The sequence below is a fragment of the Hippopotamus amphibius genome, chromosome 10 (genome assembly GCF_030028045.1).
Source record: "Hippopotamus amphibius kiboko isolate mHipAmp2 chromosome 10, mHipAmp2.hap2, whole genome shotgun sequence".
Classification (NCBI taxonomy): Eukaryota; Metazoa; Chordata; class Mammalia; order Artiodactyla; family Hippopotamidae; genus Hippopotamus; species Hippopotamus amphibius.
In genome coordinates this window covers 114150491-114168005 of record NC_080195.1, presented here as the reverse complement: position 1 = coordinate 114168005, position 17515 = coordinate 114150491, and the positions used below count along the sequence as shown (strand labels likewise).

At 49.5% G+C, this 17515-nt stretch overlaps 1 protein-coding gene across 7 annotated transcripts in view; it reads right to left on the bottom strand.

The window, feature by feature from the left end:
• Nucleotides 1–17515, bottom strand: part of ABCG1 (ATP binding cassette subfamily G member 1) — a 71522-nt gene that overhangs the window by 48359 nt on the left and 5648 nt on the right. For all 7 annotated transcript variants that reach the window (XR_009047722.1, XM_057697042.1, XM_057697040.1 and 4 more), the window contains exon 2: nucleotides 16224–16467. Coding sequence is in view for 6 of the 7 variants with exons in the window: in XM_057697042.1 (XP_057553025.1) it covers nucleotides 16224–16467 (244 nt within the window). In the remaining variant the exon portion in view is untranslated. The remainder of the gene's footprint in view (nucleotides 1–16223; nucleotides 16468–17515) is intronic.

Below are 17515 nucleotides of genomic sequence, written 5' to 3'. Positions count from 1 at the left end.
AGGGCAGGTCACACCCCGCCATCCTCCTCTGCCCACCGGGGGGCCTTGCAGCCCAAGGCAGGTACACAGGGCTGGACCCTCCCTCTAACACAAGGTTGCCTCTTGCTCCTCCCTCATGCCCAGGAAACACTGGGGTAAGTCCACATTCACTGTAACTGTGCAGCAGTTTCACTCCTTTTATTTCTAAAGCCTCACATTTTACTCCCAACTTACTTTTGGAATGATAACATCGTATTGACTCCAGGCTATTATTATTTTATTATATCCCATGTAACACCATTTATAAGGACTGTAGCTACTGTTTATTAAACACTACGTGGGAGAAGAATCAAGATGGCAGAGTAGGAGGACGTGCGCTCACTCCCTCTTGCAAGAGCACTGGAAATACAAGTAACTGCTGAACAACCATCGACAGAAAGACACTGGAACTCACCAAAAAAATCCACCCCACATCCAGAGACAAAGGAGAAGCCGCAATGAGACAGTAGGAGGGGTGCAATCGTGTTAAAATCAAATCCCATAAATGCTGGGTGGGTGACTCACAAACTGGAGAACAGTTATACTGCAGAAGTCCTGAGGGTTCTGAGCCCCACATCAGGCTTCCTAACCTGGGGGTCCAGCAACGGGAGGAGGAATCCCCAGATAATCAGACTTTGAAAGCCAGCAGGATTTGATTGCAGGACCTCCATGGGACTGGGGGAAATGGAGACTCCACTCTTGGAGGGCACACAAAAAAGTGTGCTCATCAGGACCCAGGGGGAAGAAGCAGTGACCCCATAGGAGACTGAACCAGACCTACCTGCTGGTGTTGGAGGGTTGCCTGCAGAGGTGGGGGGCAGCTGTGGCTCACCAAGGAGACAGGGGCAGTGGCAGCAGGGGTTCTGAGAAGTGCTCATTGGCATGAGCCCTTCCAGAGTCCACCATTAGCCCCACCAAAGAGCCTGTACAGTGCTGGGTCTCCTCAGGCCAAACGACCACCAGGGTGGGAACACAGCCCCACCCATTGGCAGACAAGCAGATTAAAGTGTCACTGAGCTCCACCCACCAAATCAGATTAAAGCTTTACTGAGCTCCACCCACCCAGCCCAACCCACCATCAGTCCCTCCCATCAGGAAGCACCCACGAGCCTCCTAGACAGCTTCCTCCACAAGAGGGCAGACAGCAGAATCAAGTGGTATCAGCAGTATTTCATCTTGTGGAACTGAAAATCACAGCCACAGAAAGACAGAGAAAATGAAAAGGCAAAAGACTTTGTACCAGATGAAGGGACAAGATAAAACACCAGAAAAACAACTAAATGAAGAGGAGATAGACACTCTTCTGGAAAAAGAATTCAGAATAATGATGGTGAAGATGATCCAGGACTTTGAAAAAAGATTTGATGCAAAGATTGAAAAGTTGCAAGAAAAGTTTACCAAAGACCTAGAAGAATTAAAGAGCAAACAAACAGAGATATGCAACACAATAACTGAAATGAAAAATACACTGGAAGGATCCAATAGCAGATTAACTGAGGCAGAAGGGCGAATAAGTGACCTGGAAGACAGAATGGTGATAATCACGGATGCAGAAAAGAATAAAGAAAAAAGAATGAAAAGAACTGAAGACAGCCTAAGAGACCTCTGGGACAATGTTAAACGCACCAACATTCGCATTATAGGGGTCCCAGAAGGAGGAGAGAGAGAGAAAGGACCCGAGAAAATACTGGAAGAGATTATAGTTCAAAACTTCCCTAACATGGGAAAGGAAATAGCTACCCAAGTCCAGGAAGCACAGAGAGTCCCAGGCAGAATAAACCCAAGGAGAAACACGCCAAGACATACAGTAGTCAAACTGACAAAAATGAAAGACAGAGAAATGTTATTAAAAGCAACAAGGGAAAAACGACAAATAACATACAAGGGAACTCCCATCAGGATAACAGCTGATTTCTCAGCAGAAACTCTGCAAGCCAGAAGGGAGTGGCATGATATATTTCAAGTGATGACAGAGAAGAACCTACAACCAAGAATACTCTACACAGCAAGGATCTCATTCAGATTCGATGGAGAAATCAAAAGCTTTACAGACAAGCAACAGCTAAGAGAATTCAGCACCACCAAACCAGCCTTACAATGAATGCTAAAGGAACTTCTCTAAGCAAGAAACATAAGAGAAGAAAAGGACCTATAGAAACAAAAACAAAACAATTAAGAAAATGGTAATAGGAACATATATATTGATAATTACCTTGAATGTAAATGGATGAAATTCACCAACCAAAAGACACAGACTGGCTGAATGGATACAAAAACAAGACCCATATATATGCTATCTACAAGAGACTCGCTTCAGACCTAGAGACACATACAGACTGAAAGTGAGGGAATGGAAAAAGATATTCCATGCAAATGGAAATCAAAAGAAAGCTGGAGTAGCAATACTCATATCAGATAAAATAGACTTTAAAATAAAAACTGTTACAAGAGACAAGAAAGGATACTACATAAAGATCGAGGGATCAATCCAAGAAGAAGAGATAACAATTATGAATATACATGCACCCAATATAGGAGCACCTCCATACATAAGGCAAATGCTAACAACTATGAAAGAGGAAATCGACAGTAGCACAATCATAGTGGGGGACTTTAACACCCCACTTACACCAATAGATCATCCACACAGAAAATTAATAAGCAAACACAAGCTTTAAATGACACCATACATCAGCTTGATTTAATAGATATCTATAGAACATTACATCCGAAAACAGCAGATTACACATTCTTTTCAAGTGCACATGGAACATTCTCCAGGATAGATCACATTTTGGGTCATAAATCAAGTCTTGGTAAATTCAAGAAAATTGAAATCGTATCAAGCATCTTTTCTGACCACAACACTATGAGATTAGAAATCAATTACAGGAAAAAAACTGTAAAAAACACAAACACATGGAGGCTAAACAATATGCTACTAAATAACCAACAGATCACTGAAGAAATCAAAGAGGAAATCAAAAAATACCTAGAGACAACTGACAATGAAAACACAACAATCCAAAACCTATGGGATGCAGCAAAGGCAGTTCTAAGAGGGAAGTTTATAGCGATACAATCCTACCTCAGGAAACAAGAAAAATCCCAAATAAACAATCTAACCTTACACCTAAAGAAACTAGAGAAAGAAGAGCACACAAAACCCAAAGTTAGTAGACAGAGAGAAATCATAAAGATCAGAGCAGAAATAAATGACATAGAGACAAAGAAAACAATAGCAAAAATCAGTAAAACTAAACACTACGTGGGGCACAGAGCTTCAGCTGTATCAAGTTATTTAGTCCAATAAGGTGGGTATTATTATTATTAATATCCCTTCTACAGGGAGGTTAAGTGACTCACCCAGCTGCCCAGCTAGTATGTGGTAGAGCCAGGTTTTGAACCCGGACTCTTTCACTCTGGAGACCAGATTTCCACCCCCATGCCCTTCTCCGCTGGGCACGTGTTGCTAAAAGGCGCTAGACCAGGGATCATTTTTATTAAAATAAACAGAGAGAGAAAGAAGGAAAGTCTTAACTAAGTCCCACGTATAATTCAATTCATCTTAACCTTCTTCTTGTTACACATTCACTCAGAATTACTGTAAAGGAAGGCCAAAGCGTTTTCTACAAAACTACAGCCAATGGGATTTCACGTTAAATATCTGCAAAGCCAAGGACCGCCTTCACGCACTGGCCATGCTGCCGCCACGCTGAGACCCGGCTCAGCACTGACACCCCCACCACTGCCAGTCGGAGCAGTGGGCACAACATCCTCAGTCTTCAATCGTGAAAATCTAGCCACCAGACTAAAATGTACGGCACCTGCTAAAATCCCCCACCCTCCTAAGGTGCCCCACACAAACCTCACTCCTGAGGCCATGCACTGAAGTGTGAGGTTGCTGGGAGCTTTGTTCCAGTGGTGGAAATTTCCATCCAGTAACTACAAGTATAGACGCGTCCACATAAACATCTGGACGATGCTACACTCCTCAGCCAGTGACCTAAAGTTCTTGGAAGACCTCCCGGAGAGAATAAACCCCACCTAGCTGGTCCACGGAAGCACATGTGTCTTAACAAGAGGCATTTGTTCACATCTCTGACATGCTCAGTTGATTTAGTCCTAATTGTTGCCATGAGCAGGAAACCCAGGGGCACAGTAGAGAAGGAACAGTATGGAAATTCTCTCAGAGAACAATCCGGAAGCTTATAAGCTGTGTCCCTCAGGGAGGGCGGGGAGCTCCGAGCATTAGGATGAGAGATCCCGGCGGCCATGCAAGAGGCGGCACTTCTGTGCTGCTGGGCAAGTGCGCAGGGGATGTCACCGCTCTGAACCACAGGGGAAGGGGAAGAGCACCTCCCCACGGGGTGAGTTACTGCACATAAGCCGTACTATTACTATTGTTGTTGTTGTTATTAAGCCAAATCCTTAATGAAGTCAAGAATCCAAAAATCAACCCTTCAGCAACCTCTGTTCTACACACTAAAATAGCATTAAGGGACTCCCCTGGTGGCACAGTGGTTAAGAATCCGCCTGCCAGTGTAGGGGACACAGGTTCGATCCCTGGTCCAGGAAGATCCCACATGCTGTGGAGCAACTAAGCCCATGCGCCACAAATACTGAGCCTGCGCTCTAGATTCCACGAGCCACAGCTATTGAACCTGCGTGCCACAACTACTGAAGCCTGTGTGCCTAGAGCCCATGCTCCACAACAAGAGAAGCCACCGCAATGAGAAGCCTGCACACTACAAAGAAGAGTAGCCCCCACTTGCTGCAACTGGCGAAAGCCCCATGAAGAAATGAAGACCCAACACAGCCAACTAATTAATTAATTAATTAAAATAAATTAAAAATAAATAAATAAATAAAAAACATTGAGCCCCACTGTGTGCACATGAGTCACAGCCACTCCCCGGTTGACCCTCTGAGACAGACTCTTATCAGCCCCACTCTGTAGGTGAGAAACCAAGGCCCCAGACCACACGCAGCCCAGCTTCAAGAGCAGGCTGCCTGACCCAGAATCCAGGCTCTCCCCACCACCCGGCACCCCGCCGGCCCATGCACGATGCTGTAGCCGAGGCCAGCAGTTGAGCTGCCCTAAGGAAGCAGCAGCTAGAAACCACTTCCTCCACAGCTAGTCAGAGACGGCTCAGGGGCTTGACACAGCAAGAGAAGATCAAAGCACCCCACCTCCTCGGGGCTCTTGCTTTTCCTCCCCACTCTCCTAAGACCTCTTCTGGGGTAAAAGCACATGCTCTTCTACTGTGATTCAGGTTTTTGTTATTTTATTCATTCACTTGGCAGACCTCTAGAGAATGCCACCTCAGCAGGGCCCACGGCAGAGATGAGGGGTGACTGACACAGCCCCTTTTTGGAAGCTCAGAAGAAGAAGCACATAAATCATGCACTGAGTGCCATGATCGTATGGCAGGGAGGCAGGGAGATATCCAGGAAGGACCTTGGCCCCGGAGGTAAGGATGGATGAAGGCAGGCTGCCCCCTCCCCCCACCTGGGGAGGCAGGGTGGGTTCCTGGCAGAGGGCTTGGCCCAGGCAGAGAACACACAGATCCCAGGTGAGCAGACCCCTTGGTCAGCAGGTGGTCCACGCAGCTGGCATATGTGGGGTGGCTGCAGAGAAAAGAGAGAAGCAGGAAAGAGCCCACAGAGAGACTTTTGGCCAGGCTAAGCACGTTGAGACTTATCTTACAGAGAGTCATCCAATTCTGAAACCAAGAACACTCCTAAGAAGAGAGAAGGTGACAAGATGATAGCTGTCATCCTCCTCTCTAAGCCAGACAAAAGTCAGAGACGAGGAAGGGGTGCGGGGTTTGGACCAGGGCACAGGGCACATCTGTGACAACTTAGCGTACACGGCCAGAAGCTCATGATTAGACAGTGCCCCCTCATACCATTTAGGGCATAACCATTTTCTGGACAGGCTGATATGCAGGTCTTTAGAACCAGGAAACCCCCAAGCTTCCTTTGTAAGTCTTAATGGGGACTCTTGTGAAATATGAAACTAAGTGTAAGGGCTCCCCACTTTCCAACCAGCTTTTGGACATAGTCTGTTCTCATGTTGACAATAAGCACTGTTACTGTTTATAGCAACGGAACGTCTCAGCTGTCAGAAATGTGCACGTCCTTCTTTTTTCCAAAGGTTTTTCACCCACCTCACCAGCAGCACCTCAGGAAAACCTAAGAGGAAATTTACGTGTAAAAGATACCCACCACCATCTCCGACTCCTGTATCCCACCTTCAGGTCAGTGAGTCTCAGAGATTTGAGAACTATACTCTCTAGGTAGGTTTACAAAAAAGTCAACTGTACAATCACAAAATCAAATAAGCAACCAAGTGAGACCCAAGACTGTTCTCATAAGAACAATTATTAGCTCCCGGTCTCCTTGTGTTTGGTCAGGAACTGTATGAATGATGGCACTGAACATTTCATAGCTCACCTAAATTCAGCCCATGGGAAGCAGACGGGCCTGGTGTCTGGGGAAGACCCTAGTCCCCAGGGAGGGGCAAAGCATGGCACCTCCAATTCCACCAGGGCGTCCCAGGCCTTTGCGGCACTCGAATGGAGCCCAGCTTGTAGAAATCGTGTCTCTACTTATCACCAGATGCGTGGATTCTCTCTCTCTCTCTCTCACACACACACACACACACACTCCCTCTCACACACACACACACACACACTCTCTCTCTCTCACACACACACACACTCACACACACTCTCACACACTCACACTTACACACACACACACACACACACGACGTGTACTGGATGCTATGGGAAGCACACCCAAAGTTCAGCTGCTATTCCTCCGAGCCTTGCTGACACGTCCAGGGTGGAAGTGAGTCAGCGGGGATCAGGGAAGTGGCTGCCTTGCCCCGTGACACTCTGGATTCCAGCTCACTTTCTGGACCTGCCCCTCAGATTCCTAAGGGAATTCCAGGATTCCAAAATCCGCCCTGGTCATTTTTAAACGCTGACGGCTTAGTCTGCTTGGCCCAAACCAGGAGGCCCTGCCTCTCATTACTTCACCCACAGGGTGAACCTAAAACAAAGCAGAACAAGAATGTTTCACAAGGATTCAGGTACCGGTTGTCTCTCAGGAAACCCGTGCACCTGACCTTTCAATAGAAGTCTGGAAAATTCACGAAGCCTTCCCATTCTGATGAAAGCTGCAAGGACTGAGACACTGCACTGAGCGCCAGCCATTTTCCTGAGGACAGCCTTTCTAAATATCATGTGCTCTTTCTATCCCAGTGAAGTTTCGCGATTATACTTAAATAGACATCAAAATAATAATCATTGGGTTAAAAAATATCTCCATTTATCAGCTGCATTTTACTGACGTCTCCAGAGTAAAATTAGGCTACTGGAAAGGTTCTCCCACTTTCTGGGCCCAGGTGTTGTCGGATCAGGGCTGGAGCAGTGGGGCGTGCATGTCCGGGGGTCCGTTGTGCACAGGGCAGCCCCAGTCCGGGGGAGGCGGAGACCCCGGCCGGCCGGGAGTGGCCGCAGCATCCGGACCTAGGAGCTCAGTATCCTCTGCTCGCGCTTAGCAACTGCGCCCGCTTAGCAACAGCGCCGGGCGCGCAGCCCATTGCGCGGCGCCGCCGAGGTTACCAGCGAGCATTGACCGGTAGTAACCCCCGCGCGGCGGCGGCGGCGGCGGCGGCGGCGGCGGCAGGCAGCAACTGCGCACGCGCAGAGGGGCGCACCAGCGCGGCTCGCACGCACAGAGGGGTGCACCTGCCCGGCTCGCACCTAGGCCGGTCGTGCTCTTGTCTTTCAGCCGTTCAGAATTTAGGATTCTCGAGGAGCACGAGAACCTCTAGGCAGCCTCCCCTGGACACTCAGCCAGGTCTACATCTGAAAGCAGGTGTGTCCCGGCCACTTGGCGGGGACGGTGCAAACGTCACCCTGCGTCCCAGGCCTGCAGAATCAGCATCCGCCCCGGCCAAGAAAAGAGACGGGTTTTCATTCTATCTTTAAAGCCCATGGAAAAGCCCTCTGGGGGGTGGGGTGGAGGAGAGGGTGCCCGGCGGGGGCCTCTCCTTCCCCAGACTTGCGGGGGGAGGGGGCGGGGGGGTACGGATTGGCCAGAATGAATTCGCTCTTCAACACAAAAGGAACGTCGCGGGTGGAGGACACGGAGCCCGATAACCCCGTCCTGGAGGGCGAGGCGAGGGCGAGCAGAGGTGCCCAGCACAGTCCCCGGCCAGCTGGACGGAGCGCTGCTTCAGGATGGAAGCCAAAACTGCCCCCCGCCCAGCCCATGATGGAAATCTGGGAGCCCCCTTCTCCAGGAGCTGGGGAGGCCTTTTGTGGCACCCCTGCTGCCACCAGGGTCTGTGGTTGTATTTGTCAAGGACAAAGAAAAGGTGAGAAAACAGCTCATCTTTCTCGGACCTGTGAAATGACAAAAGGGAGAAGGGTTCTCAGCGGAGCTTGTTGAGAGGCAGGTGGTTAGGACTTGCCGCCTAAGCCTGACCCTGAGATCTGCCCCCTTCTAAGCCGCCTTTCCTCCTGGGGAATGTCCACACGGACAATGCGCGGTGGCTTTCCCGTGAGCACTTAGTGAGACAATGTGCTAAAGCAAACAGCATCTGCTTAGTAAACAGTTATTTTTAATTAAAAAATAGACACTTCTCCCCCCCCCCAAAAAAAAACTGGGAGGGGTGAAATAAAAACTGAGAAATCCCATTAAACTCCTGCTAAAAGTTTCACTTTCAAGATAAGCAGTGGAGATACCAAGTCCAGGGACTTTTCTGTCTGAGCGCATCAGCTCGCCTTATGACAGTAAAAGAAACAGAAAGAGTGACTTGGGTTCTGTTTTTCCGTTGCCCTCCACCCTTATCAGTTTACAGCAGAGAGCAAGAACATTCCAGCAGGGACCCCTGCTCGATGCCCTGCCCCCAGAGATGCCGCTGTGGTGCCTCCTCCCAAAGCAAGACTCCAGCCTCATCACCTCCACCAGCCACATGCTTATTTCCTCCTTTCCGGGAGCCCTGGATCTTTCATGCACCTGTTTTGTACTTGGTTAGGCTTTTTTCTTCCCAATTCGTGAGCTCATCTCAAGACCAAGATTGCATGTGTTCCGTGGAGTTCCAAAAAGCAGAACTTGGATCAACAAATGAACATGACTCAAATGGAGATTTTGGCTCAACATACAGAATTCTAAGAATGAGAGTTGTGCAGACATGGCTGTGGCCACGCAGGGAGGTGTCAGGCCCTGGTGCTGCCCAGACAGAGGCTGGCCGCCCCTTGTCGGGATGGGGCAAGAGGGATTGCTCCACGGGTGAGAGGTCAGATGAGGGAGCTCCCAGGCCCCTTTGGGCTCCGAATATAGGTCTCAGTGGGACATAATCACAGTCTTGAAGTCACTCTGGTGTGTCTTAATTTTGACACCAAATGCCATTTACCCCACAAGCGCAGAGGTGACTACCAAGAGCACAGCTGACAAAGTGAGAAGTAAAACTGAGGGCTGTGGGTCAGTCTGGGTCCCTGCAGGCGGGCGCACCAGCCTCCATCACATCACATCAGTCTCCGTCAAGCCTCTGAAAATTCCTCTTGATGCCTCTTCTCAAATTATGGGCAAAAGCATTCAGTATTAGAGATATTTTATTTGAAGGTAAGCTTTCCTTTAGAGGTTTTGGAACTCCATGAGCAAGGGTTTTACAGAGAAGGTACCTCCATTCTACAAACCCCTAGTTTGTACGGTCCAAATGTTTTTTAATCATGGTTTCCTTTGTTCCTTAAATAAGCAAATCGGTTGATTCTAGAACTGAACTCGAAAAGAGCAGGTGTATGGTTACTAAACATTTTCTTCTGCCAATTTATAGACAAAAGAAATGGCATCGTGTTCAGCAGAATGTCACCTTGGGTTAGTTCTTGGCCTTGACGGATTTGGTTTTGGTTTATAAGAGAGGACATTAGTTCCAGCATGTGAAGTTTTCAAGACGCGAGCACATTTGGGGGCGTTCAAGGAAGGCAGGAGGGCACCCACCTAGCAGGTGAAAATGAGTGTCACAAGAATGTCCTCAAAAAGTGACACCAACCCCCCACCGAGCAGAGCACAGTCCTGCAAAGTCCCATGGAAGGGGCCAGATGGCTCCAGACCAGGCACACGCTCGGGAAAAACAGCAGCGTGTTACGTGTCCTGTCAATCAGAAGGCGACGGGGGCAGCCTGACCCTGAAGCAAAGGAGAAGAGAAGACCTCAAAGCCAGTGTCGGCAGGGCCGCCTGTGCCGTGCCTCCTGGGGGCTGTCGAGCCTGATAGGGCCGCGCTTGAGACATGCACCCCTGATTCCAGGTCCCAGCTGGCGATGGCTTGGCTTCCATGCAGGGAGCCCCAAGGGAGAGGTTGGGCTGCCTGGACAAGGGGCACCTAGACCCCTTGGATGTTCAAGTTCCACCTGTAAACTAGCAGACCATTTTGGTTTTATACATGGTCACACTACCTCCATCTGTCCTGAGAGTCAGCCCATCCTCCACAATTTTTCAAAGCCTCTTTCAGAGCCTATAAGTCAGAGGTTTAGAACTATTCCAGAAGACCTCATCACCAAAGGGGCCTGAGCAGGCAGCATGCCCACCCGCCCGCCTGCCCCAGCGAGTCACTGAGAACCTGAGACCTGGCCCTGGAGGCGACGGGAGGAGCTGTCCAGCCATCCTCGTTCACCAAGGTGACCTGGGGTCATGGGATCCCCCCCCTCCCCGTGTAAACGTCCCAGCCTCAAGCAGGAAGCCCTGGCAAGCAAGGTTTAGGTTTACCACACTGCACTAGAAGACCAGTCACAGCCTCAGATAAAGGCAAAGGCAGAGTATCAAAAGCCATTTCGTTTGCACCCCAAAGAGAGTCCACCTTAGCGTGATGGTTTCCAAGAAGCACAGAAGTCATCATCCAGACTAGGGGAGTGTAATCCCCCCTTCGCACTTGAGCAGCCCACCCCCTGGAGCCCCCTCGCTGCTCTGGGGTTTCCACAGTCCTTCTTTCACTGGCCTTCCCTGCCCATCCCTCTCCCAGCCGGCTGTATCACATCACCCACGCTGAGTTGGAATCCAGTCTTCCCTTAATGGAACTGCCGAGAGGGATTTTAATGGCACTTTCTACTCATTTTAGCCAGCCTGTCGCTGCAGGCCTTGTGAAACTGCCGTGGAAATTAAGAGAAAGCAAACTTCAACTGGAGAAGGGTGTTCAAATGCATTTTCATAGCTCAGGAGCAAACCAATACCGATAATCTGACGTGGGGCTTCCCAGAATGCTTAACTCCATCCTGGCATTTGGCAAGGATGAGGCTGGAGGGTCCGGTTTCGGAGTAGGAGGTGCTGTCCCATTCCATTGGCGTGTTACCGTGTTGATACCCCAGCCGGGCTGGGGAATCAGATCTCTAAAGCCTCGGATATGATTACCTTTGTTCTCAGCCCACAAGGTAATCTTGGGAGGTGTTATTTCATTTCTAAGAATCATGTCACCCGTTTATGCACAGCTTGCCATACACGCTAGCCTCACCTCTCTGGGGAGGGGACAGGACAGCCTAGCTTCTCCAAGGGATTAGGAAACCTCTTTATGGGTCCTTGTGAAAGGCAGAGGGGACTGACATCCAAGCAGGCTGATTAAAGGGAAAACGAGTAGGATGGAAGATGCCTTAGAGGACTGGGGCAGGGAGGGTGGGGGGGACTCGAGGGGGGGCCGTCAAGGAAGGGAGGGAATACGGGGATATGTGTATAAAAACAGTTGATTGAACCTGGTGTACCCCCCAAAAAAATAAAAAAAAAAAAAGGGAAAACGAGTCAAAGGTAAGAGTCAAGGCGACCCCCAGTGGTTTTGTAAAATGAGGTGAGGCATATCTGTACCATGGTGGTCCCGTGCTGTGCCCACATCAGGGCCAGGTGCTTACTAGGGGTCCTGTCGGGTCCTAGCCTCAAGCCCCCAGACCTGCTTTCACATCCTACCTCCTGTGCTCCTATGACCCGGGGTTTATCTCTGAACCTCGTGTACTCCACACACTGAAAGGACAGAATTGGCCCCTGAGCCAACTGGACCAAAGGGATGCTTGAATTGTATAAATGGAGATGGCTCCAGTCTCCTTGGGGGGCAGGCAACCCAGGGTACCCCCCTCCCCATACTCCACCGCGTGGACAAGGTCTGAAAGCCAGAGAGTGCTAAGTGTAGAATCTTCTCCGCCCCACCTCAGCGTTTCACGATGTGGATTCCCTCTGAACAAGGGGTCCTAAATGTTACCAACGCTAACGCAGGGTCTACCTTCCAGGAAGCAAAAGCTGCTTTCAAAGCTAAGTCACACTGGGTGAGTGAGGACGATTAAACCAGATGGTTCCCCTCGGTCCCTCGACACAATAGTTTGTGTGGCGGCACCAAAGTCTATATTGTTCCAAATCATCTGTCCCATCAACTTTGGATACATGAGTGAATTCCTTGAGGGAAAGTAATTACTGTATCAGAAGCCGGTGAAACCATCCTCAGGGCGTACTCTTTTTCTCCTGAGAACACTTCCTTTCACAATTATGTTCTCTACTAGGAATCTATTATATGATCCAGTTTTTCCTCTAAAGACATCATTAATCATATGGTGAAAATGTAACCACAATTGAAAATACAAGATGTTTTCTTAAACGCCAGAGTCAATGCCTGGCAATTGTCAAGCTCAAGAATTACCAAGAATCAGTGCCTGACACCGCCTTCTTAAAAATACTGCCATGAAGTCACTCATGACCTTTCCGCTCAGGATTATGAAGCTCTCTTTCTCTGTCTTATTTCTTTAAATAACTGTGTAGGAGTTTTTAATATTATTCTAAGCCCAGTGTCAGGCTTTGCTATAGCATTCTGTGTCAAGTTTGTGTCGTAGCACCATGTTCTGGGAGTAAAAGGCCCTCCTGGAGTTCACTGGAGTGGCCCCGTGTCTCCGTGATGGAAAGAAGCCTGGACTAGGCATCTGACGGCCGGGTCTCGGTGCTGGCTGTGATCTTGAGTGAATCACTCCAGCCTCAGGCTCCTGTGTCCTTCACTACACAACCAGGTGATCTCGAAACCACCACCCGCCCCCAGCCAGCTCTCACATTTGGAGATGTCTCTCCCCTCCTCGCAGCTGTGGCATCCAGCCCCACTGTGGTCCAGCCCCACTGTGGTCCAGGCCCACTGTGGTCCAGCCCCACTGTGGTCGTTACAGGGAGCTCAGAACGTAACGCTGAATTTTTAAAAATAAAAAACAATCGACTCGATACAGACAGGAAAACAGAACATGGTGAGAGAAGAGAAGTAAGAGCAAAAGCTCCTGCCCCAAAGGTCGGTCACACTTGGCATCACGCTTGGCCTCATGCGGACGTGACGCCAAATATAAAACTGCCACCGAGAGAAAAGGGACACGCTTGCCAGCTGGGCGAGGTGCAGCAGCGTGGGACTTGCAGACACCAAGCCTGGAGAAGGAGCACTGCTTCCCTGTGGCTGCGGGGACCCTGGCACCCCGAGGCCCTGCACCAGGTGCTGTCCGGGCACCAAACTGGAGCACAGAGGCAGAAGCCACCCCCCAGCCCCCGGCCTACCCCCCAGCTGAGGCTCAGGGCCAGCCCTTCACACTCGGCTTCTTTTCTATTCGGTGAGAAGGGCTACAGGTACCCCCCAGGCTCAGTGGATGCGGGAGTGCAAAACCATCTAAATTCTGAACTGAGGGTGCCAGGGGCAAAGGAAACCACAAGGGAGGAGGGGCATGGAGAGGGGGAAGTGGACACAGGTGCTGGGGTGGAGGAAGAGGCCGGGGAAGAAGCCAGACAGAGAATTCAGGCCTCGCTGGTTGAGAAACCAGCACCCTGGGCACACCATACTGATGGTGCCTGCCTTCCTCTCTGGCCCTGACCATCTCTGACTCACAGGCAGTTCCCCGGGGCCCACTTCCTATTCCTCCCCGCCTGAGCCCACACAGGTTACTGCAGGGCAAGTGTCTCTCCGGCAGCCGCCTGGGCGGGGCTTCCTAGGAAGCCACTGGCCACGGACAGTGGTGGCCCCTCCCTCACTAAGTAGGAGGCCACCACCATGGACGATCAGCGTGACCAGTTCCAACAGGCAGAGACTAGAGGATGGGCGAGCCGCACACCTGACCAGGATATGACACTGCACCTGCCAGCCTCGGATGAACACCTGCCGGGTTGGATTTCAAACCAAGATTCTGCCACGGTTTTCAAATATGTGCATTTCTGCATTGCCAGCCTTCACCTGAGAGGGTACCCATCCATGCATTTTCAACACCATGACCATGTTTCTAAGGCCACACGTAACGTGTGGACATAAACCTGTCCATGTGGCCCACAGGTTTGCCACAGTTTGTCTATAGAGACACCTCAGGCCAAACCTCACAACACCCTCCTGGTCGTTCTGCATTTCTTCAGTAAAATCTTTGTTCAGGTCGAGAAAGAAAAGGCTGGAATCTTATGTTGAAATTTCCAAAGGCTCCAACAAGTGGGCCCAACCCTGAGCCTCTCACAGAATTTCTTTGTTAACAGAACATGCTGGCACACTGAAAATGTGAGTCTCAGATAACAAGGCTACCCTATCAGCCGCTGAGAAGGTTCGGAATCTGTTCCTACGTGTGCAAACAGACACAAAGTCACCCTGCAACCAACGTGGCTTGAAGGTCCCAGGGACCAGTCGACCAAGGGTGCCAACCATCTCAATGGCCTCATGTCAAGAAAGCAGGGAACAAAATGAAGGCAATAGAGGGCAGAGAGATGAAATGTAAAAAAGTGAGTCTTGGTGGGTATTCTCCCAAAAGGAAGGGCTGAATCTAGATTTCAGTTGAGAGCCCTAAACAATCCTAACATTCCAGTGGTACCTGAGCCACTTTGTTCCAAATTCCTCACGGATTTTCAAATGGTTTTAAATGCTTCATCAGAAACTAAGGACCATTGTTTCTGGGTGATGTCAACACGTCCTCTCCCAGTCACCCCCCTGCCAAAGATGGACGGATGTGTGTGTGGCTCTCCCGAGACCTCCCGAGTCCCACCCCCTCCATCACCTCTTCTGTTTTTAGGACAGCCCACCAATGGCCCCCATGAGACCGTCCTTTCAAGATCTGTAAATGAACATGACTGGTTTCCAGAGAGGTTACTCTAGGTCACTGGTTGCTTTTCAACACTTCAAGCTTGGGAGGAAACACCTGGCTTACATTTTGTTCTGAAACATTAAAAAGAGAGTCCTATCTCAAAAGACTAACATTAATAGCATCCAGTAAACAGGCCCCTCCAAGTGCAGACAGGAAACCAGCACACATGGACCCTGGTGATCATATCAGAGTTTAAGAACCACTGCGTGACTCGCAGACATAGAAGACAATTTCATGGTTACGAAAGAGAAGAGGTAGGAGGGGGGATACATTAGGAGTTTGGGATTAACAGATACACACTACTGTATATAAAATGGATAAACAACCTACTGGACCTACTGTACAGCACAGGAAACTATATTCAATATCTTGCCATAACCTATAATGGAAAAGAATCTAAGTGTATATATATATATATATAAACTGAGTCACTCTTCTGTACACCTGAAACTAAAACAACATTGTAAATCAACTATACTTCAATTAAAAAGCAAACACTGTGGACTTCCCTGGTGGCGCAATGGTTAAGAATCTGCCTGCCAATGCAGGGGACACGGGTTCGAGCCCTGCTCCAGGGAGATCCCACATGCCACGGAGCAACTAAGCCCGTGTGCCACAACTACTGAGCCTGTGCTCTAGAGCCCGTGAGCCACAACTATTGAGCCCATGTGCCACAACTCTTGAAGCCCATGCATCTAGAGCCCGTGCTCCACAACAAGAGAAGCCACTACAATGAGGAGCCCGCGCACCACAATGAAGAGTAGACCCCACTCTCAGCAACTAGAGAAAGCCCGTGTGCAGCAACGAAAACCCAGTGCAGCCAATAAATAAATAAAATAAATAAATTCAAAACAAAACAAAACAAAAAACAAACACTGTGAATCTTGAATCATCTAATCTGATCTGCTCATATCATAGGTAAGGAAAAAATCGGACTTAAAGCAATTAAACAAATTGGCCACTGCAGAGCCAGAGTGGAAAGAGACTCAGCCTCCCAGCTTCCAGACCCAGATTTCTCCAAACAACCTGTTGCTTTCTTCGTGGCTCCTCCAGCTGCGAACGCACACAGCACCCCCCTACCTTTCTTCCTCCACCAGGGACCTTCTGGGACTGAGTAGGAAAGGTCCTTGAATTCGATGTTCACGGCCGCCCTCCGTGGCAGGGAGGAGAGGCGCTGGGCCTCCGTGAGATTGTTGTCCTCTTTCTTCAGATGTCCGTTCAGCAGCTCCGTCTCCGTGACCTCCCTGTTGCCGGAGACCACCTCGTCCACCGAGACGCACACCGACTTGGGCTCTGTCATCGCTGCAGAGTAACTGCTGCCGTTCTAGAGAGATGGGAGGAAGCACCAAGAGCGGGTATAAGTTACACCACGGGAAGGACCACCAGGACTCGCCATTAGGCTCAGGGCCGTCGATCAGTCAGAGTCATCCATCAAGGTCCCTCACCCACCACGGTGCCCTCAGCAGCACAGGAAGGTGCCCACCTAGAGGAATTCCTCCTCCCCAGCCCTCGCGTCTACTAAAAACATGCTGAAGGTAAACTATGAAACTGATCTACCATCTCACTGGGGAATCATAACATCTAATCACAAAACTATAATAAATACATCACTTGTCTCAAAGAATGAAACACCAGCCACCCTAAAAAATTATCTACCTACAGTCCACTCATAAAAAAATCCCATAAAGATGTGTGAGGCTGCGAAGAAATGCACAATTGACAAAGCTTTACAATGAGCTCTTTCAGTCCCTCCTGGCTTAACCTCATAAACATGTTTCAGGAGCAATGATAGCACTCAGACCGCTAGGGTTTGTAGGATTTGGCCTCTGTGTTTTCCTTGTAAGCGTTCCAAATCCCTGACAACTCTCCTCTCTTACCGTATCTTCATAACAGCACTGAAGTGTTGGAAAGGTTGATTTGTTTTTGTCTATGATACAGACAAGGAAACTGAGGCACAGACTATTTTAAGGAACTTGCTCTGAGCCCTACGATCAAGTGAGGGGCAGAAGTGATCCCAGAGGATAAGTCATCCTGAAAGAAAACGGGTGCCTCTTCCACGGCATCACCTGGATATGTAGGCACATTGGCTTCTCAAGCTCCCATCTGGGAGTCCATTCAACTGCTACAGAGAAGCCAAGAACCAAAAGTATTTATGCCGAGAAAGGAATATCCTTTCTAATGGCCTGGCAACACCAGACAAATCAATATGCTTCAGGCACCTCCAAAACACAGAAGAACCCTGGGGCAGACAGATAACGTGCTGTGCTTTTTCTAGTTGTCTCTTGAATCAGGAGAGAACATTCCACAGTGCCAAAAGCATGGGCCTCTGCCATGCTCCTCTGTACTGTTGAAGGCAGTCGGCCTGGACGGGA